This window comes from Megachile rotundata, chromosome 9 (genome assembly GCF_050947335.1).
Source record: "Megachile rotundata isolate GNS110a chromosome 9, iyMegRotu1, whole genome shotgun sequence".
Classification (NCBI taxonomy): Eukaryota; Metazoa; Arthropoda; class Insecta; order Hymenoptera; family Megachilidae; genus Megachile; species Megachile rotundata.
The window spans coordinates 16,428,775-16,449,616 of record NC_134991.1 but is presented as its reverse complement, the minus strand read 5'-3'; the positions used below and the strand labels follow the sequence as shown (position 1 = coordinate 16,449,616).

Here is a 20,842-nt window from a genome sequence, read left to right as displayed (position 1 = left end):
TTCGATACTTGTAATTTAATTTTGATCGATATTCGTTCAAAATTGTAAGTTAGTTTATACGTTTGTGCTTAGAAGAGATTGAAAATGTTAAAAATTCTGATACTCTAATCTTGAGTATACTAGTTGAATTAAAATAATTAGAAAATATAATTTTTATCGTTCTCTTTGTGCCTACTTATGAAACATGATCAATTTAGAAACTATCAGTGTTCGTGTTCATCATTATTAAATAAACAAAATGAAATTTGTTTTATGTGTATGTAATTATTTTATACCTTAGGGAGGACAGTATTCTTTCATATTTAAAAAAATTAGTTTCTTATTTAACAGTTTATGTACACTGTTATATTTAACATATAAGTATTAATCATAAGATTTGTTCAATCATCTTATAACAGAAATAAAAATAAAAATAAAATGTTTGTTAATTTTAACATTTAACATGATGCATATAATTTAGCAAAAAATACCAGTATATTAATAAAAATTAAAATAAATTAATGGAACTTTGTACATTGAAATGTTATTCCATGTGAACTGTTTACATTGCCTTATGCACAAATTTGTGCTAGTTTTCTTCATAATACTTTTGATTAGTCAGAAGACTATACTTCTTTTGAGAGCAAAGTGTACTGCACAAGTGGCAACAATACTTTGCAATTGAACAGAAAGAAAGAAAGAAATAGTACGACAAGGAATATATCTACATTTCATATAGGATAATATATTGTTCGTGAAACGTTTGATCGAAAAAAGAGTGCATAAATTACTTACACAATAGCGATATCGAATTTTAATTGTTTACAAGATTTAAAAGGATACTGATAAAGTTTCTTTCCCATTTTTCAACCATATACAATTCTGTGACCAGCATGTACCTAAAGTACCAATACTTTAAGAACGAAAATAGTCTTTGCAACGAATTAATCATGATTTTAAATATCCGCAAAAAGTTTGAATCGAAACACCAAGGTTACGTTTCGACTTTACGGAAAGAGCACGGTGTAATACTAACTGAGGTTAGCAACTTCGATAATTGTCACATTTCGATTGGTCGAGCTATCGATGTTTGTTTTTACGGTGATAAGAAGTTTTTCTTGATTCTAGCAAAAATTTAACGATACAAATTTTCAAGCCCATTTTATACCACTTTGAAAAGATATTTTAATCTCGATATTAATATAAAGTTTAATAAATTAAATAATGATATACATATAAGTACACATTATTTACAGGCGTACCTATTAATTTTAATGATTAAGGTTGTACACACGTATACACATTTAAAAAACACTATATTAAGAAAGATTCGTACATATATAGTTATTGAAATATTTCAATGCATTTTGCATTTCTTCGTACTCTGCTACGGAACAAGCTTCCTCCAGCGGTAGCCACTTAAACGCTTGATGCTCGTCGGATAATCGGACAGGTTTGTTAGGATTCAACAATTCTGCTAACCAATAAATAACAATTTTCGGTTTCCCATTTACAGCGTATTTTAATTCCTGTTTCGCGTCTTCAAAAATCTTGAAATCATCGGCTACTAAACCAGCTTCCTCTTCGGTTTCACGCAATGCAGTCGCCATATCTGATTCACCGGGATCAACGTGACCTGCGAGTAAACTAAATAAAAGTACTGAAACGAGTCTTTGTTCGGTTGACGAAAAGAATCATTATCAACGAAAGAAACGAACATCGCTTGTCTCGAATAAAATCAGGCATCTTACGCCAGTGCATAAGTAAGAATGAAAAGTTGAAGCGCTTCTCCATGTAAAGTCCAATTATAAGGTTATCCTAGTTACGTTACAAACCTTTTGGCGGTGTCCAGTGATGTTTACCATAAGAAACTTGCATTAGAAGATACTCGATCACTCCCTGAATGCGACGAAATACAACAAAACCACAAGCGCGAGTCGCCATCGTATTCACGTCTGTTCAGAAATTTTAATACGAATGGACTAGTGAATACACATAACGGCGAAGTAACGACAGACAAGGGCTGTAATACGATTATCCAGTTACGAATACACAACACACGTTATTCCTAGATAATTCGATCATTTGTTATAATCAGGAAAAACGCTGAGGAGTACACATTTACAGGATAAAGTAGACAAAAAGTACTACTACGTATAAATAACAATATTTTTTTCTATAGATTAATACGGAAACAATATTTGTTTTTTGGAAACGAAGTTCAATGATCGCATGTTCGAGTAGGCGGTAATATTATTTGTATGAGACTTTATAAAAATGTCGCGTTCGTTTGATTTCGTTCAATAATCGAAATCGGAAATGCGGTTGTAGTACGGGTCTCGTTATTCGCGATAAAAGCACGGACGTGCAAATTATAATTAAAGCTAAAGTTAAAATTAAAATATGTATATACGTGATCGCTGGTCAAGTGTGTTTCAAGTCTGTTTTTTTTCTTATTGATTCGAAAAAGAACGGACCGTTCGTGACGCGCGTATAATTTCGAAAGGATTCTTAGTTGGGAAACAACGTGTGTTACCATTTTATTATAAACGTTTTCGCTACATTTTGTTGGCTAGATACCGATCACCAGAAAACATTTAGCAAAGCTGTATGTACGTACCTATCTACAAATTGTCACGTGTATGTATTGCGCGCGCGCGCGTGCAGGGCGAAGTGATACAGCTGGATGGATGACGAACCAGAGCTGGTCCGATCGGACTCGGACATTCCTGTGTTTCGCTATCCTTTCTTTTACTACTTACAAAATAAAAAAATCACAAAAGTTTGTTCGCCAATGCGGTGCAACACGCGAGCAAACGCGACGCGACGCGACCAAAGCGTTGCGCCCGCCGCGCCGTTTCCCAAATTCGTTTAGCTCTCTTTTTTATTTTCCTTTTAACAGCTTAAAAATTCTTCGCATTTTACGATACTTATCGAGTCGTTTATAACTTCGTTAAACGTGTCCTTTATATGCGTATCTTGATGAAGTAAGCAAACGGCGAGCGAGCGAGCGAACGAGCGAGCGAACGAACGAACGAACGAACGAACGAATGAATCGACGAATGGACGATGAAATGCGTGTTTATGTATATTGTTACAGTGAAGAATCGTTTTCTCAACTACTTGCATCTTTTAAGGGATATACCGTTAATGCTATCGAAGGATCTTATTCTGTAACATTAATTCGTAACCGCTATCGTAAAGATAAATCTTTCTACGGTATGTCTCGTCTTTTTTCAACGGCGATCATGTTTGAATTAATACACAGTGATGTTTTGTCATCGACGCGCGATCGTCGCAACGCGTATACGCACATTGTACCCAAGGGAATCCTTCCTTTCTTCGCTTTCCAGTTTTTATTTTTCTCTCTTTTCGCTTTCTTTACTTTTGGTTAAAAAAGAATGAACGAAAGAGAAGTCCTGCTTCTTTCTGGTTGAATTCGGTGCGTCCGTTTTTCGCTCGAAATCGCGTTCGACGTTACAGAATTCGTATCGAGAACAACGTCAAGTTCCGTCGACGATTAACCAAAAGAATATCGTTCGTCGTTTCGTTAAGCGGTAATGAACAAAATTTCGATGCACTTGTACGTGAAAGAATGGTTCGCTATGAATCGAAAACTCCGTTTCGGTGGTCTTTGCTTTCGTGAACGAACACATTTCCGATAGACTATTTTACGGTATTTAGTACATGTATGTAATCGCGTATCGGTCGTTTGTAATGTTTCGAAAGGGTCACACAATTCTCTATCGGGCAGACTCGACTTTCTTTTTTGACTCGACGTTTGTCGCGTGTACGCGTTTGTACTTGACGCGCCGTGTGTATGCGTGTGTTAGAAACGTGAAAAAATCATTCGAGTTTTGTATTTATTTAAATAAATTAGTAATCGCCTAACCGCGTAATGTATTCGTTTAGTCTTAGGCAAATATAAAAAGATCGCGATATATATTCGAGTCCCGAAGTGTTTCTCTTTTCGTATTTTGTGTCGTTTCATTGCGTGTGATTTTTTAGTTTATCTTTTTCTCAGTACTTCATATTTTTGCTCCTTTCCCACTTCGATCGTCTCGTTCCTCCTTCTCCCGCATTCATTCGTATATTTTCATTTTTATTACTTTCTTGTTCGCATTTCTTGGTGTGAGGCTTCATTTATTTGGTTAATTTAGTACCTTCGAATATTATATTATGTATATACACCAAGTTTCTCTAGTCGCCTCTACATTTACAATAATTCTAATTTAAGTTGATTCAACCGCGAATACATCTGCGAATAAAAGATTAAATAGCGTAACAGCGTATAGCCAATTACAGTACTTAAATATATAATCTTACACGGTATCTTTCGTAGAAATAACAGATCTCGTAATCGACGATGTGTCGTGCGCGCGTGCATTATTTCATAGGTATACACTGTCGGAATTCGTTCGGAGCAAAAGTACCCTTGTGTTTTTACTCGTACCGTTTCGATACGAATACGATTGTTCGACGACGACGACGAGGACGACGACGACGACGACGACGACGACAACAACGACGACGACGACGGCGACGACGACAACGACGGCGATGACGACAATCTTTAATTTACGTTAACTAATAGCTCCTTTTTGTTTTCTATCACCTTCTCTGTCTCGTTTAATATTGTGTCATAATATTATTTATGCGCTATTAATAAAAATAAAAATAAGAATATTAATAATAATAATCATAATAATCATCATCATCATAATCATTAGACATTCATTAATTGGCTAACGCCTATAGTTGCGTTGCATAGTTTTAAACTTATAACGTAGATAAAAAAAGTAAAGTATCATAAAAATATTTGAAAGAGTAAATGGTTCGGCGCGTGCGATGCTAGTTCGCTCGCGTTATTACATTTCACACCGTTGAGTTGCTTTCAACGTTCGACGAACGATGAATTAACGATAACAGAGCGTAAAGGATAGTATTTTGACGAGTAGAATGTTTTTTTTTTGTTACGCGTTCCTTTACAGGTTTCTCGAGTAATTTGATCGATTATGTACAAACAGACCGCTTGTCTTGTTAAGTGCTCCCTTACATATAAAACCTATTTGAAAAAGACAACGTTACGAAAAAGAAAGACTCTTGACGTTGTAAGTGTGTTCCGCACGATGATGCACGCGTTCGATCGAACATCTTTGATCGTTTCATTAGCTACGAGTGTCCCTTTATTCTTTCTTAACGGGCACGTTCCTTCTCCGTGCACATTCCCTCCTTCTTCCCTCCCTCTTCCGTTCTTTCCGCAAAGTCGTTTCGTTAGGTACGATCGAACCACGAGACGTTAACCGAAAGATAAAGCGAATCGCGAACGAAACAACTTATCGAACGCGCGTAATAATCGTAGAAGAAGATAAACGTATTGTTCGCTCGACGAACAGCTGCAACGTATCGAGAAAACTGTTTCGATCGCGTAATACTTGGCGATAATCGTTTTCGCAGGGTAAGCGAAAGAGAAAGAGGGAGAGAAAGGAAGAGAGATTTCGAATACTCTCCCGTTTGGTCGCCACGGCGTTCTTCGTCTAAACGGAAAGAATTTGAAACGATTATCCATCGCGGTCCGTTCTTTCTACCTCTTGTTTTCTTCTTATTTTGTTGTGTCGCTTGTTGCGCGCTGTCCCTTCCTTCGCTGCCACTAAACTGTCTTTCGTTCTTTTCTTCGTGTTCATTGTCTCGCGTCGGTCATGATTTCGAGAACCGATCCTAGTTTCGTTTTGGCACTCGAGAGTATTTGTTGAGTACGCGGTTCAATCGTTAGAACGTGAATCACAGTGTTCCAGGATATCTGGAAGCCGGGCACGATTGTTACGCGTTGGTAGATCGGTGCGCGATCGGCGAGAGCTCTGCTCTGCTCCGTTCCGCTCGGCTCGGCTCGACTCGGCTCGGTCGACGTTACTTTCGCCGTTCGACTGGGTCCCTCGGGAGGATTCGTTAAACGAAGATCTCTCGGGTCGGATCGGATTCGGATTGGGAACAGGAATCGATGTCGGATTTGGAGGAGGATCGGGATCGCGAATCGGAAGTGGACGCGGACGTGGACGTGCAAGTGGAAGCGGAAACGGAAGTAGAAGCGGATTCGTCGAGGCAAAGATCCCAGAAGAAGTAATAGTGAAAGTGAACGGTTGCGGTTGCGAGTCCGTGTCATCGATCACGAGGGCGTTATGGGTTGGCGCGGGCGGCTAGGGCGCCTGTTGTCGGCAGTCACAGCTTGAGCTCGTTCGCTATCTTGCTGGCAATGTTTTTGAAACCGATCGACGTGCCTGAGATGCGTTTGAACCGTACGCCGTTCAAAGAAAGCCGTGGCAGTTTACAAACTTCGATTTCCCATTGTACTTGACTGTCCGTCGCCGCGTCGCCGTGCGCGCACAGCAGCAGGAACCTTTCGCGCTGTTCGTACTGACACTTATTGGCGTCCAATACCTGAAGCGATCGACAAACGTTAGTTAAACCGTTCGTTTCTCACCTTCGTTATACCTAAACGCTATCACGACCTAACACGCCGACAACTATTTTATCGAGTAGCTAGACTATCGGTTTCGAGTTACTTCCCCTACGGTGTGAAACAAACGGACATAAACCCATTTTAGGATGTACCAGAGTGGGCCAATACCTTTCGAATTTCGGACATGATTTCGTTCGGATCTCGACTACTCGTAGTTTTCATACTCCATGTGAAACGTAGACTGCGTGGTTTAACCTGCTCATCGTTAGTGGTTGCTCCGCTGTAACAAAAGAACGTCTTAAATCCGCTCGATTTAAGCTAACGTTTAACGCTTCTGTCCAACATGCGACAGACGACTATTTGCGATTATTTCGATATCGGCCAGCTTTTTCTTTTTTTCTCCTATCCGCGTCTCGTACTCTTATTCTAGCGCGTTTGTTATTCTCGTATTCCGTGGTACGCCTTTCGCTTCCTTTCCTTCTGTTTCCATCTCTTCGTCTCAATGATCAAAAGATCGTACACGCGTTAACGCCCATGTTTCGCGATAAATCGTCGATCGGTGAAACTTCGAAGGACACCACGTAAAAACGTAACACGTAACACGTATAACGTGATGCGCGTGCACACATGCAATTCGTGTTTTATACACATCGATAAATTAAAAAAAAAAAAAAAACAAAAAAATAAGGAAAGAGGATCGGTCGTTGGAACTATCACGATCGTTCGTTTCGTCTTTTCGCGCGATCGCGATCCACCCCTAACTAGACGTTTCTGTTCTTCTTTCTTCGCCTCGCGTTCGAGCAACGCGAAGAAAGAATCTAAGAAAATATTTCGAGAGCTGCAGACAGAAATAAAAAAAAAAAAGAAAAAAAGCAAGAGAGAAAGGGATATAGGAGGATCTGGTAGAGATGCGAAAAGCGAATGCGTAAATACCCCGTTCCTATTAACAAATGGCATGTACGAATGTAAGTAAATCTGTGAGGTTGCAAAAATACATTTTTCACTAGCACACGTGTTATTTTACGCACAGCGGTTAGGCGATAAACCACAAATTCGTTAATCGCGATGTAACGACGCCGAAAGGAATCAAGTTAACGTTTTGTCACGTTTCGTCGAACTCGTTTCGCGAAATTCAATCGTAATAAACTTTTCTTCGTTTATCGTTTTCGACGCGGTATAAAACGAATCTGTAATGTACATCAGAATAATTGAAAACGAAAACAAAGAGTTGGACGATCATGACAAATGAAGAAGAGGATGAAACGGAATTAGAAGATTCGGAAGAGAAAAAAATGAAAATAAAAAGAGCAGGGGTTTAGATTCGAAAAATTAGAACGCGTGGATCATGGTATTATGGTATGCAGCAACGTACCTCACTACTGGGTGCTTGGGGGGTACGGATGGGTCCATGGGGCTGAAATAACAAAACAAAGGTAGTTGCTAACAAACGCTAAATATGAGAAATCATGAATCAAATTCAGTTCATGTGTAACCACCACCATTCTATAATCACTGCGCATCTATTTGCGAAAAAAATAACGAATTGCGGGTGTATTGGTAGATGTCGCAAAACCAAAAATCGTTAATTTCGTGTATTTTTTTTCTTTTTAATCGTGTAAAAATAATGATTCATATCGTTGTTTTAATATATATAATAATGTTGTTACTATTATTATTATTTCTAACACTACTACTACCATTATCGCTATTAGTACTATAATCGGTCGAGTTGTTTCCAGCAATTTTATCCTTCCAAGCGAATACGCGAACGTTCGTACTTTGCGATCTATCGACGAACGCAATCAGCTCGACGATCGTCGTACCTAATATCGTGCAACGTAAAGAAAAATTCATTGCTCGAAACAAAACCAAATTGAGCGCGATGCTTTTACTGAAACAGAAAAAAATGCAAACAAAAAAAGAAAAGGAAAATACATCGAACGTACTCGATTCTCTTCGACTAGAGGATTCAGAAATAAATTGATACAACACATGTACAAGGCAGTTTTAACATATTTATTAATACGAAATTATTACTATTATTGCTTCTTAAAATTATTTTAAATAATATTTCTATTCAGTTTCTATCGGCTATTTACTGCCCTCCGTTCGTAAAGATCTAAAAGAAGATGCTTTCGAGATGGACTCGTTCGATATCGGTTCAAAATCAGTTTCGATCAAAGGTTCATCGACGAAAGAAAAGAAAAAAACGAAAGAAAGACGAAAAATAGAAAAGAAAAAAAATGCTAAAAAATGATTCTCAGAACATTTGGACGGGCACAGAGTTCTGGAGTGCAGCAAAGAGCATTGTTCATTTACAGATGTGCTATAGTTGTAAATCTTGCATATAAACGTATTATACCGTTTCTCTTTTCTTTACTTCGTAAACTGTACACGTATCACGCGTGTATGCGACGCCTAAGACGATCGAAATGCTTCGATATCTTTTCTCGAGTCTCTCTTACCGTGCACGTGTACGCTATTATGGATTGATCGATTCGTGGGTGGCCTTAGGAATGCGCTATCGATTTTTCCCCCTTCTTCTTCTTCTTTCTTTTTTTTTTGTTTCTTTCATTTTTATTTTCATTTCTTTATAAAAGTCTACGATCTCGTCGCACGCATTCTAGCATCAAGGTAAATACGAACAAGGAACGGAAAACGCGTGATCCTTCGACGGGTTGAAAATGCATACAAGAAAAAATAGGAATCGGTACCGTACAACGTACCTGTTGCGAGTCTCGGGTTACACGGAACATTCGATCTACGATTATCGCGATGAAATGCAAAATGAATCGGAAAGAAGAAAAAGGAATCGCGAACGATCGTGCATCGTCGACGGATCATAGGCGAAACATAAAGGTTTACGCGCGATAAAACGTACTCGTATCACCGTGCGCAACCGAGCTTTTCTGGAAACTTAGGCACAACCCATCTTCCCGATCCGTGGAAAACGAAAAGCTGGAGCAATATACTGGTCGTTAAACTAACTCGACGGCAATCTCTCCCCCTCTCTTTCTCTCTTTCTATCGCTCGTTCGCTCATTCGCTCGTCCATTCACATCATTTTCACTTCTGCACGATGCGTTACAAAAATTTTGTTTTTTTTTCTTTCTTTCCTTTCGGTTACTTACAAGTAAATCGTACGACAATCGTTACTTTATCGGTCATCGTGTACATGCTATACGCGCCGAGCATAATTATGCTAATAAACACGCGACAATCTTTGACAAAAAAAATCAGTTGCACGATATATCCGTTGCTCCTTCTCGCGCGTTCTCCGTCTCTTCTTTCGTGGCTCGATTATGTACGTTTCATCGTGTTAGCTCAAATTCACTGGTCGAAAGCGAAGCACGCGTGTTCGTCGAATCGCATCGAGCAAGCGCGTCGTGTAGCGTGAAAGCGAAAACGGAAGATCGTTAGGCACAGCATCGAACGTTAGACACGAAGAAACGAAGGATCAGCGGTGTAGATATCGATTCGTTTTAGACGGGAGCGTGAAACGTCGCGAGAAAATTACGCTAACCGATAAGAAGATGCAACCAACCTTCTCTTTTTTCGTTCGTTAGTGCTTTGCTTTTGCGTCGCGAAGCTGTACAAAATACTTTACGAAATGCAAATACTACGAATACATAGATCACGGTACAATATATTTACATAAATTACACGCATACGTATATCGCGATATACGCGTACAAATATTCGTATAAGGAAAGTTAATTCGTGATCGAACGAAAGAATCGAGGTATAAGAATCTTCTGGCAGACATTTATCGCGTTAGTTCAAAGTCGGAACAAAACTTTCTATCCGATACTCGAGAGGAACGAATATGCTGGATATCGATTGTAGGAAAGCGAAAAAAGGAAGAGAGGACGATCGTGAAATCGCTTTCCTTTTAATAACGCGGTACTTTTGATTTGTCGGAATGGCGAGAAAGAACGAGAAGCGCGATCGCGTTCGAGTTGAACGAAAGAAAAAGAGATTAATTCGTTATCCAACATATTTCCATCCAGACTCGTAAACCGTGTACGACATCGATAAAGTTCGACGATAACGCCGTGTTCGACGTAATCCTGAATAGGATTCTTTTTCACGGAGAAAGAGAGAGACAGAGAGAGAGAGAAAGAGTAAGAGAGAGATACAGGGTGAAATAAAAAATAAAAAAGAAAAAAAAAGAAAAAAAAAAAGGAAAAATTAAAAGAATACGCTACGTAGGAAGTCACGATTGGCCACTTAATCAGACTTTAACTACATTGCCAGTAAAATGTCTGTGTTTTGCGGTTGCTTGATATTCAGCGTGCGGCTCGCTCTCGTTTCGGCCCGGGGGAAACAAGGCGAGACTTCAGCCTTCACTTAGAAAACCTGTCAACGTACGAAGAATTTCCATGTACTTTTATCATCTTTGTAAAATTGACCGCGTGACGTTTTGTTAGTACAATTATACCACTTTCGTAACGTTTCGTTAAGAGCGCTCAAGAGTGCACGCGTACGGGGTGAACGACGGGATACGATTTTCGACGCGACGAGGAAGAGAAATTTTGTCGAGGTGGAACGCGATTCCCGCGTTACAAGTGACACGTTTACAGGCACTATTTTCTACGCTATCCGCGACAAATCTGAGACCACCCGCGTTCGTCGACCATTATTCGATCAGCGGATGAAAAGAAGAGGGCGGTTTCGAATCGCGTGATCGGTAGCGTAACTCGTATAGGACGCGAGTGACACGCACGCGTATCGCGCGTTGCAACGATCTCGTTTCTACCCTGTTTTCCCCATGGACTTTACAGTCCCGTGTTATCGTTTAACGGCTGTTCGCAGACGGAGAAGGGAGCACACCGTGATCGATAACGCGACAATAGAAAATACGTATTTCGATGGAAAACGGACGCGGTTCGACAGCTAAATGGCTATTGGAAGTTAATTCTAAAAGCTACCGCTACGTACGAACTGAATCAACGAACGATCGAGGTTCGTTGCGTTTACCCTACAGGGTAGGGAGGGTATATGGTAAAAGGAAAACGAAGCCGAAGTACGTCACGACGAACAAGTATAAAAATAGAAAGAGATTAGGTAGTATATGTCTTTCGAATGACGAGCGGCGTAAATAGCGCACGCGTTCGCTATAGCTGGCAGGCTGAGTTAGGAAAAGGCACAAGTGTTCGAACGCTATGTTTAATTGTAAGTGGATAAGGCGCGCCTTCCTGCATCGTCGCGCGTCAGGAAGACGTTTCGCGGTTGAAAAATCGTCGAGATCGCGCATGCTTACGAACGCGAGAACGTCGCGTTCGGTGCACCAAAGTCTTTCGTTCGCAAAAGTAAAAACGATAATAGGAGAGAACAAAACAAAAAGGAAAGAAAAGATCAAAAGAAAAATGAACAAACAAAAGATAACGACGTTGTCCGAAAACGACGAGCGTTTCTGGCTTAGTTGGCGATGCACCACAGAATAACGGAGCGAATCAACGCATTTACTTCCTTTTTCTTTCTCGTAGCATTTTCATTGGTTCGCGTATCGTTTCTCTCCAACGCATCCCGATATCCGTGGACGGTTGGTCGGTACCGCGAACTCGTTTGCCATTCTTCCGGTCGGATCGAACGCGCGTTAGGCTCGTTGGGCATGCTGAGTTCTCACTTTCGAGTTCTTAGTTCTGAGTTCTGAGTGAGCGCGCGCATTGGTCGTTTAGTTTCGCGCTTGTCTATGGCCTTTGTTTGACGGAACTCGAGCGAAGCCAAGCTTTAATCGGTTCATGTCCTGTAGCACAGAATACACCGGTATAAATTAATTCAAATGTCAGAGAATGTTAAGCGATGCACCAATGGCTATGCTGTCTCGGTAAATCGGCTACTCTTTCTTCTATTTTTCTTTGTCTTTCTCGTCTCTTTTCTTTCAAACTTTTATCGCGTTTTATCGCGGTTATCGCCGATGCGTAATGCGTACAGTGACCATATCATGAAAGTACACTAAATAGCGTTTTTTTTTATTCGAAACGACGAATCGGATTTTATACTCCCGTTATTCTGTGGCCTCGCGCGGTTCCTCGCGGTTCTTCCTCGCGATTTTTCTGACTCGGTTTCGTGCACCGTTCCCGTTTCGTCTGCTCTACGCGACTGGACGACGATCGCGCGTTCGTCACCGTAGCGATTGTTCTCGTTTATCGTTGCACGTGACAGAGTGAGAGGTGTCCCATTTATCGAGTGGGTAAAGTACTAAAAGTCAAGGATATACCTCGCTACAAGTCGAGTCAAAAAAAGGGATGCACAATGAATATGCGAGGCGGCCTGAACACGGCCAAGCAAACGTTACTTTCGTCGACGAATCTCTCTCGAGGCTTTCTCTGTTTCAAAAATTGGACAGTGTTCAAACGCGTTAAGCGAATACGGTGAAATACGGATGCGGGTACGGAACGGACAACGAATACGTTTCGCGAAGGATCCGCGCGCGATCGTTTCGCGCTCTTCTCGAACGACGTATTCTTTTAGGAAAGGAAAGAAACGAAGGCGAAGAAACGAAGAGAAAGCACGAGAGAGATCGAGAAAGATAGCGAGAGAGAGATAGAGAAGGAAGGAGAGGGAGAGAGAGAGAGCGAAAAAGAGAAAATAAAGAGAGAGAGGCTGTAACGTTCGGTCTACGAAGAATCGAACTAAGGGTGCTAGAAACCTTTCAAGCAGATACGTTTATGAGGCAAAGAAACGCTAAAAATTCTTACGTAAACGCGATTTTCACTTTGGAATCAATTAAAAGTAGCGTATAAACAACAAAAGAACAAAAGGGAAAACAAAATGAAACTATATTTGATATCGTGAATAAGCAACGTGTGTTCCTGGCTTTCATTGATAATGGTCGCTGCTCGCTCATCGGATTGCTAGGCGATCATAATACTCTGTTATCGTTCTTTTTCTTTCTAATGATAATACGGTACGTATACGTATGTAAAAATTTGTAATCAATTCGGTAACAGAAACGTATGTCGTATCAGCATACAGTTTTCAGAAAGTTACATAGTCATTGTGCATCCTTAAAACAGAAATGTCGTATTTGCATGCAAGACTGTAAGGTTCGACTCGTTTATCAACTATTTGCAGCATGGATATATTGTATAAATACGGTCCAAAATCGTTTGTCTTATTTCTTTTTACAGGATCAATTTCTACGCATGCATCGAAGGTCCACTGCAAAAGCTGCCGTGTTGTATTCTTTTCTTTACGCTATGTACACAGAGATGAAATCGGATCGTATGATTCATGGAAAAAAGTTCGATGGTCGTTTCGAATGGTAGATAGCAGGTAAACGCGATATTAATCAAAAATAATTCGAATGGAACAATGGCGCAATATGGTGTTTCTTTCTCTTATTCTCGAAAGATGGACAAAAATTTTGTTCCTCACAGCCAAAAAATGAATCCTATCGCTTATTGAACCGGTATCGATGTTACGAAAAGACACGTGGCCGAAGTTCGGTCGCAACGTTAAGAAATATATATATATATACACACATTTCTATCTATATGTATATATACGTTTGAACGAACGGTGGAAACTTTACAGTGGTACATGTACTAGCATGCTGTCAGATATTTAAGAAAAATAAATGAACAAAAAAAAAAAAAAAAAAAAATTAAAAGAAAAAAAACCGTCTGTACGATGTATACGTACGAATCGATTGAACTTACCGTTTGGAGAACCTCGAGGATAATTTCGAGAAGAAGGACGGTCTCGCTAGTGGGCTAATTGCATTTGTATCCTGTGTATGCGTGTGACCCTGAAAAATTGATCGAGTAAAATGATTTGCGACAGTCGCGTCGTACGATCGAAAGTTACGAACGATTTCTTACGATACGTCGAGAATAGAGAATTCGTACGAACCTGAGTATGATTTCGCTGAGCTCTGTTCTGGCCAGAATGAAACGTGCTACGGCTTGGAACATTTCGAGGAAATGCCGGTGTCGTAGGTGTTGCCAGTCTGTTGCTTGGAGACACGCCCAAGCTAATCAAAAACAAGGATTTTTATCAAGTTGGAACCGATCGACGATGATCGTTACGCTTTACGTACGTATAATCATATGTACATATAAAGAATAATTGCATTGTTCGTGTCGCTTCGTTATCAGCAATTTGTGCACGAGTAACGAGTAATACGAGTAGACCTTTTTTTCCGTTTCGCGTATCTTTCGTTACGGAAGAAGCTAGAAACAAGATGCAGAAAAATAAAGTGTACGCGTAGAAAATAAAGTAAGATACCTTGGTTGTTAGCGCGAACTCGTTTGGGGATAATCATGTATATAATAATATATCAGAGTACACGATGCACAAGCGATGTCTCTATGTCTTGCAAAACAAGCTTCGACGACTTCAGCTAAAGAAGCGGAACTTTAAACGAATTAGCTCTCGCTAATCATAAGTTACGTGACGGTCGAGTTGACGGTGCGTCGAAACGGTTTGCGTTTGTTTCAGCATGCGACGACGATTTGCGCGATCGAACGAAGTCGATCCGTTCGCGAATCGCGTAGACTCGCGTGTACGCGATCAACGACGAAAACGATCAAAGAAAAGAGAAGAAAGGGACGGCTTCGAACGACCGCGTCTACGTCGTGTACGCAAAAAAAAATTGTTCTACGCGTTCGAGCGAAAATGCATAACTGTGTTCGCGTTCAACGATAAGTGCGCTAAATGAGAAATGCTCAGAAAATGAAACGGTGATCAAAGCGGATGATCAGAACATGGAAAAGTAACAACGATAAGCATGCGAGTTAGAAACATAAGTTAGACAAAATAAAGGAAGTAACGAGTAAAATGACCAGAAACTGTCCTAGAGAACCTACGAGGACAACTCGCTCGATAGCGAGACGTTTTACGAGAACCGTTGAACGTCGTAACGGCCTTACCAGCATGCTTCTTTTTTCGCGTAGACCACGAGTCCTAGTTACCCTAAGAAAGTTAGTGGCCCAAGAAAGTAGTATATAAACGAATAAAAAAGAAAAAAAGTATCCGAATAATTGTCGCAATACAGGATGCTCCAATAGTCCAGCGCGCGTTCATACCGCCGTCGACGATCGCGTTAAGAAAGATGGTTTCGTCGCGGATCACGATCGAGCGTAACGATTCTCGCGGATAAGTAGTAACGATCGAGAAGAGCGAAAGTCGAAAGTGGAAAGTCGAGAGTGAGAAAGTGGACGTTTTCGGGGAGAGAAGAATACGAAAAATTTGTTGGATACATCGCGCGTTAGACTTTTGGAGACATCTAGTAGAGGAACGTATACGGGTTGGTTGATAAGGCTTTGGGGACCTGTACCTCTGTCTAAGAGGGTCAGCAGTGGCGAGTAAGGAGTTGTGGGCGTTGCGTGGTTGAGGGTCCAGTAGTGAATGGTCGCTGGGGGGTACGCCACTCGAGGAACGGTGACCTGCGCTGATGCTCGCAGACTTGGTGTGACCCCGCGTTGGTCTAGTGCCCTCGCCCAGGCTGCGTACAAAACTAATCAACAAACTGCCCGGCCCTAGTTCTTCTACGATATCTATAGCCACTCTCGCGAATCGTCGTCTACATTTCGACGGTTTAACACGACCGTTCTCGTCGAATTGTCACCGCATTGGAACTCCGTAGCGAGCGCTACGTAACCCCGATGCGATATACGTACTCTCGTCGTTCAAACGACGAATCTCGTTCAGATTTTTTTTCTTGGCCGAACCGATTTAACTCGGGACACGGGGGGACGAACGGAGAAACGTACATAGAGAAAAGAGAGAGAGTCGATAATTAGAGAAGCTCGCCTTACGCGGACGACAACGACTCGAAAAACGATGAAAGGAAAAGGGCGCAAACGAGAATCTCGATTCGCTTCGCGTCGCGAACGACACTAAGACAAAGGGTAACGAAACATGAGGGTAAAACGTAAGTATGACGAATGTACGATGATGATGTTAATGGTCGTTTCTATGCACGCACGTTGGTAAATCTAGATATACGCTTGTAAAAGAAGAGTAAGGAAACGTGTGAAATGTATAATTGTGGCTCGGTATAAAACTTTTAGCAAGCATCTGTATAAATGTAGGTATATACGTTTGATCGAACTATACGGTTTAATTAATCCGTCAAGCCATAAAGAAAGTGATCTGCGATGAGAACGATCGACAGGCAGCAGCCAACATGCTAGAGCGATGCAACAAACAAAGAAACTCCCTGGGGCTTAACGACAGATTTTCCGTTATCTCGATCGGTTTCTCGACAATTTTCATCGATTCCGTTTTCGCTTAGTTCGCTTAACGCACGAGCAAATCAATCACCTATGGGGTTAGTCGATACAATGAAAAAAACAGTTTAGTTAACGAGACACTGCAAAGTATGCGGATCACAAATCAAACATTTAGGTGTGCGTTAAGAAACGTATATTCGATCTTAGTACGCGTATACGTACGGTCGCGCGTTCAAGTTCGTTTCTAACCCTTTCGTCGCGTACCGGTCGCGAATCGCTCGATAAGTAATTCGTTGATCGTCTAATTGGACGTTTTCGAGGAAAGCGTGTGCGTCCTTACGCGACAAAAGGGTTTACTTTTACGCGGTTCGAAATCGCATAGAACGTTGTTCGTTTATATCAACTTCCGTCTTTTTAACTCGGCGCAACATTTATAAAACATACGATTCGAGAAACAATTGGATGTCACTATACCTGGGTGCGTCGTTGGTTCTTTCGGTAGACGAGGAGGACGTTTTCGCTTGATCGTAGGAGATGGTACTACGTCGACCGACAGAACCAGGGGCAGGTGAGGTGAGTGGCCGACCACCACCTACCCCTGCGTTCATCGTGTTGCTCTTGCCTGCCCATCCCCTACCACCGGGACTTGTACCCACGCCTAGAATGAACATTGTCACTGCAAGCCTCATTAGATATAGTTCAACACAAAACAAAGCAGCGTACTTGACTAAATTATAAAAAGGCACGGCAACGAGGTATTAGAACACAGGGAAACAGCGCAACGTCTCATCTGCTTCCGTTTCAACGCACTTTGTCACGTTCTTTGACATCGAGAAAACAAATTCTCTATCGCGAGATTAAAAGGAGGCAGATGCGACGCTGAAATAATTACGGACAATAAGAATTCTCTAACTCTAGATTAAACGTTTGCCCCTATCGTGTGTCGCAGTGAATTTACGAAAAGCATTCTTTCGATCGACGCGAAAGATCGACTAGAGTCAAAGTTTGATCTAGAGTTAACTTCTAAATTAATCTCGAAAATGGAAAGGTTTGCAAAATTAGGAGCACGGGTAGCGTAACATTAACGAAAATTAAAGAACGTGAGTAAATTACAAATTAATCGAAATTAATTCGACGGATCAGGTGACGAGTAACGGCAACCTTATCCAAAGCGGATATACGTTTGCTGAAGCTTTACGAATAGAGCGTCGTAAAAAAAAAAAACAAATTGGACAAAATGTCGCAAAGTTGCATTAAGAACAGAAAAAAAAGGAAAATAATTAAATGAAAAATAAAGAGTTACGGTGTAAGGAAAAAAAGAACTCACTGGTATCTAATTGGCCTGGACTGTTTTTAGGAGCCGAGGGTCGGCTCGCGGATACACGAGCACTGTTCTCCTTGATCGTGGCCGCGTCCACGGTATTTTGTCGTTTAAAATTACTACCGCTGGTTCCAGTCACGGTGCCGCCGGTCGTAGCAGTCGCGTGATTATGGTTCGTTGCGTTTCCTGGACTCGGCGCTGCTCCTAACGGCGTGAACAACACGGTTTAGCGCGAACGAGACACGAGAAGATTGTATTCGACACGGTGGTAATCGTTCGATTCGACGAAACGGTAGCGCGCAAGTTCGTTCACGACGATCCGATATCCGGCTCGATAGTTCTTACCTAAACGGCTGGTCTGTTTCGCGTCGACTCGACGTCGATAAGGTTCGATAATAAGTTTGATACCGTAACTCGAACGGGAGCGACGCGAAGAAAATAGCAACGTTCACTTACGAAGCGTTTCGAGACCGGACGAAACTCGTCTACTCGGTTTTGGATTGCTAGCGGAAATACTTCTGTGAACGCCTCTGTGAGACGGGCTTTGCACCGCGCCACCTGTTCCTCCTCCGGTTCCTCCTCCGCCGCCTCCTCCGCCGCCACCCGAACCAGCTTGCGGTGGAATGTTGCGCAGCGACAACGAACTGCCTGACCGCGAACCGTCCGATTCAGGCTACGACACATCGATGTTTCGGTTTAATCGACAATTATTACCTGACCCCCGCTTCGATTCTAAGTACGAGCGAGATTTTCGACACTCTTTCCGTTCCACTTACATCGGTCGTTTTTCTTCCTAACAATAAGTATGTGGCGAACACGTCGTCGTACTTTGCCTGCCCTAACGAATCTTCGATTTCGCTCCTCGTGTATCCCATGCTAGCCAGGGCCTCTAAAACAAACAGGCGTAGCGGCATAGTCACAACCACTAGGAACATCGAAATAACAAAAACCGACTGGCCGCGACTCGAAAGGGACTCGACGCGACGCGCGAAACGTCGCATGCTAATTCTAATAATCGTTTCGCGCGTTCGCTGATCGATCGAGACGAACAAGGGGGAGGTTTCTAAAGGGAACTCGAACGATCGTTACACCAGAAACAACAAGTTTAAAGGGTTACGGATCTCTACGACTGCTAAAGTTTACAAATGGCACAAGAGAGCGGCACGTAACGATACGCAACTTTTGTACTCGCTATAGAAACAATAAATAGTAAGTGTTTATGTACATACTGGCAGACTCACCTATCCTCTTGTGGTCTTTATAATCAGGTTCAGGTTCTAAGTACGGTTTCAGTTCGTCGTCGTCGTATCCCATGTTCATCCACTTGTCTTTCATTATAGTCTACGGCAGGAAAAGAAAGAAACGATAGAAAGTAGGTCGTGCAAGGCTCGGTTTAAAAGCGTGCGCGCGAGATGAACTTGGAACGTGACGTACCTCTAAAGAAGCCCGTTTCGTCGGGTTGAGCACCAAAAACTTTTTCAAAAGGTTTTCGCAATCGGTGGACATGTAAAACGGGATCCGATATTTTCCTCTCAATACCCTTTCTCTGAGTTCCCTCAAGGTCGAGCCGTCGAACGGCAACGAACCGGATACTAAAGTATACAATATTACTCCCAACGACCAGACGTCTACCTCGGGTCCGTCGTACTTTTTACCTGTCGATGAACGAGAGCATCGTCAGTGTGTCGCGCTTCCGGTCGAGTAATCGACTCGAACGAACTTTACGAAAGGAAAAACGAAAAGAAGGTTAATGTCGAGTATTAATGCGAGTATACCCTGAAAAAGTTCGGGCGCTGCGTAAGGCGGCGATCCGCAAAAGGTGTCCAACTTGTTACCCGGCGTGAATTCGTTGCTAAAACCGAAATCAGCGATCTTGATGTTCATCTCGCTGTCGAGCAACAAATTCTCGGCTTTCAAATCCCTGTGAATGATCTTTTTTTGATGGCAGTATTGCACGGCAGACACGATCTGCCTGAACTTCGCTCTCGCCTCCTTCTCCTTCATCCGACCGTGTAGAACCAAATAATCGAACACCTCGCCGCCGCTAGCATACTCCATTACCAGGTACAGTGTTTTCTCCGTCTCGATCACTTGGAAAAGCTTCACTATGTTCGGATGATCGAGCATCTTCATTATTCTTACCTCCCGGAATAACTGTAAGCGACGTAAAAATCACTTCAAATTCGACCGTTTAACGCTCCTCCACCATCCTTTTCTCCTTACCTTTTGAAGGCTACCGGGATTCAGTTGAGTCTTGTCGATAATTTTGATAGCCACTTCTTTCCCGGTGGGCACGTGTTTGGCAAGTTTTACCTTGGCAAAGTTACCCTTACCGATCGTTTTGAGTAATTTGTACTTGCCGATGTGGGGCTCCTCCGATGTCCGACTCCTCGAGGAGAGCCGACCACCGCTACTCGACACTCCCACGCCATCCCCTGTCTGTAACTGACAAAAATCCTCGCTTTTAACGTGAACGGCAACGAAACCGTAACGATGTTACGCTGTTTCTAGCGCTCGGTTCGCGCTCGGCGGTTACCGTGTCGTTTACGATCAATCGTGCGCGCGACTAATTGTAAGTAACGCGATTAAAGCGGTCGTTAATTTCGTTCGAAGACGAAAGCCGCGCAGAATTCGCTTCGGAACACTCGGGTTGCTCGGAATCGTCGAATACGATCCCACATCGTTGCATTTATTTGCGCGTCGCGCGAGTACGCTCGACATTTCCAGGGACGCGCAATCGTCGATGGAATTAATTGAAGCTCGTTAAAGCTGCACCAGATACGAATTGTTTCGAATGAAACACAATTCGTTATCTTGCTCGACGAAACCTAGCCGCTGTAACTTTCAACGAGAAAAAAGAAACAACGATTCCGTAACGATCCAATTTATAGTTTCAATTAAA

General features: G+C 41.9%; 2 protein-coding genes across 26 annotated transcripts in view; both read right to left on the bottom strand.

The window, feature by feature from the left end:
* Positions 1-1,278: 1,278 nt before the first annotated feature.
* Apf (purine phosphoribosyltransferase family protein Apf) lies at positions 1,279-1,954 on the bottom strand. Of its 2 annotated transcripts, none has more exons than XM_003707972.3 (2): positions 1,815-1,954; positions 1,279-1,615 (listed from the first exon to the last, which is right to left on the bottom strand). In XM_003707972.3, exons 1-2 carry the CDS (start codon positions 1,921-1,923, stop codon positions 1,299-1,301), a joined length of 426 nt encoding a protein of 141 aa, XP_003708020.2. In that variant the 5' UTR covers positions 1,924-1,954; the 3' UTR covers positions 1,279-1,298. The 2 variants fall into 2 exon arrangements, with proteins under 2 accessions (XP_003708020.2, XP_076391919.1); XM_076535804.1 differs by having other exon boundaries at positions 1,698-1,824.
* A 533-nt stretch (positions 1,955-2,487) lies between these two features.
* The window catches only part of LOC100883716 (serine/threonine-protein kinase MARK2), a 47,636-nt gene continuing 29,281 nt past the window's right edge, over positions 2,488-20,842 (bottom strand). For 9 of the 24 annotated variants that reach the window (XM_076535747.1, XM_076535750.1, XM_076535749.1 and 6 more), the window contains 14 exons: positions 20,164-20,385; positions 19,716-20,094; positions 19,375-19,595; positions 19,170-19,281; positions 18,717-18,829; positions 18,397-18,613; positions 17,947-18,144; positions 17,094-17,346; positions 15,722-15,889; positions 14,296-14,416; positions 14,103-14,191; positions 7,809-7,850; positions 6,605-6,716; positions 2,488-6,414 (listed from right to left, as the gene is read on the bottom strand). In XM_076535747.1, coding sequence (XP_076391862.1) covers positions 6,196-6,414; positions 6,605-6,716; positions 7,809-7,850; positions 14,103-14,191; positions 14,296-14,416; positions 15,722-15,889; positions 17,094-17,346; positions 17,947-18,144; positions 18,397-18,613; positions 18,717-18,829; positions 19,170-19,281; positions 19,375-19,595; positions 19,716-20,094; positions 20,164-20,385 — 2,466 coding nt within the window. In that variant the 3' untranslated portion in view covers positions 2,488-6,195. Of the gene's footprint in view, positions 6,415-6,604; positions 6,717-7,808; positions 7,851-8,431; positions 12,185-12,204; positions 13,639-14,102; positions 14,192-14,295; positions 14,417-15,721; positions 15,890-17,093; positions 17,347-17,946; positions 18,145-18,396; positions 18,614-18,716; positions 18,830-19,169; positions 19,282-19,374; positions 19,596-19,715; positions 20,095-20,163; positions 20,386-20,842 lie in introns of those variants that run through there. The other 15 variants (XM_012296092.2, XM_076535752.1, XM_076535744.1 and 12 more) reach the window with 12 other exon arrangements.

What these genes read in the sequence shown, in the direction of transcription:
- Apf (XM_003707972.3), bottom strand. Translation starts at nt 1,923, where the DNA reads ATGGCGACTCGCGCTTGTGGTTTTGTTGTATTTCGTCGCATTCAGGGA. An exon ending in TCACTGGACACCGCCAAAAG is followed by an intron (nt 1,616 to 1,814) that starts GTTTGTAACGTA and finishes GTTTACTCGCAG; the next exon opens with GTCACGTTGATCCCGGTGAA.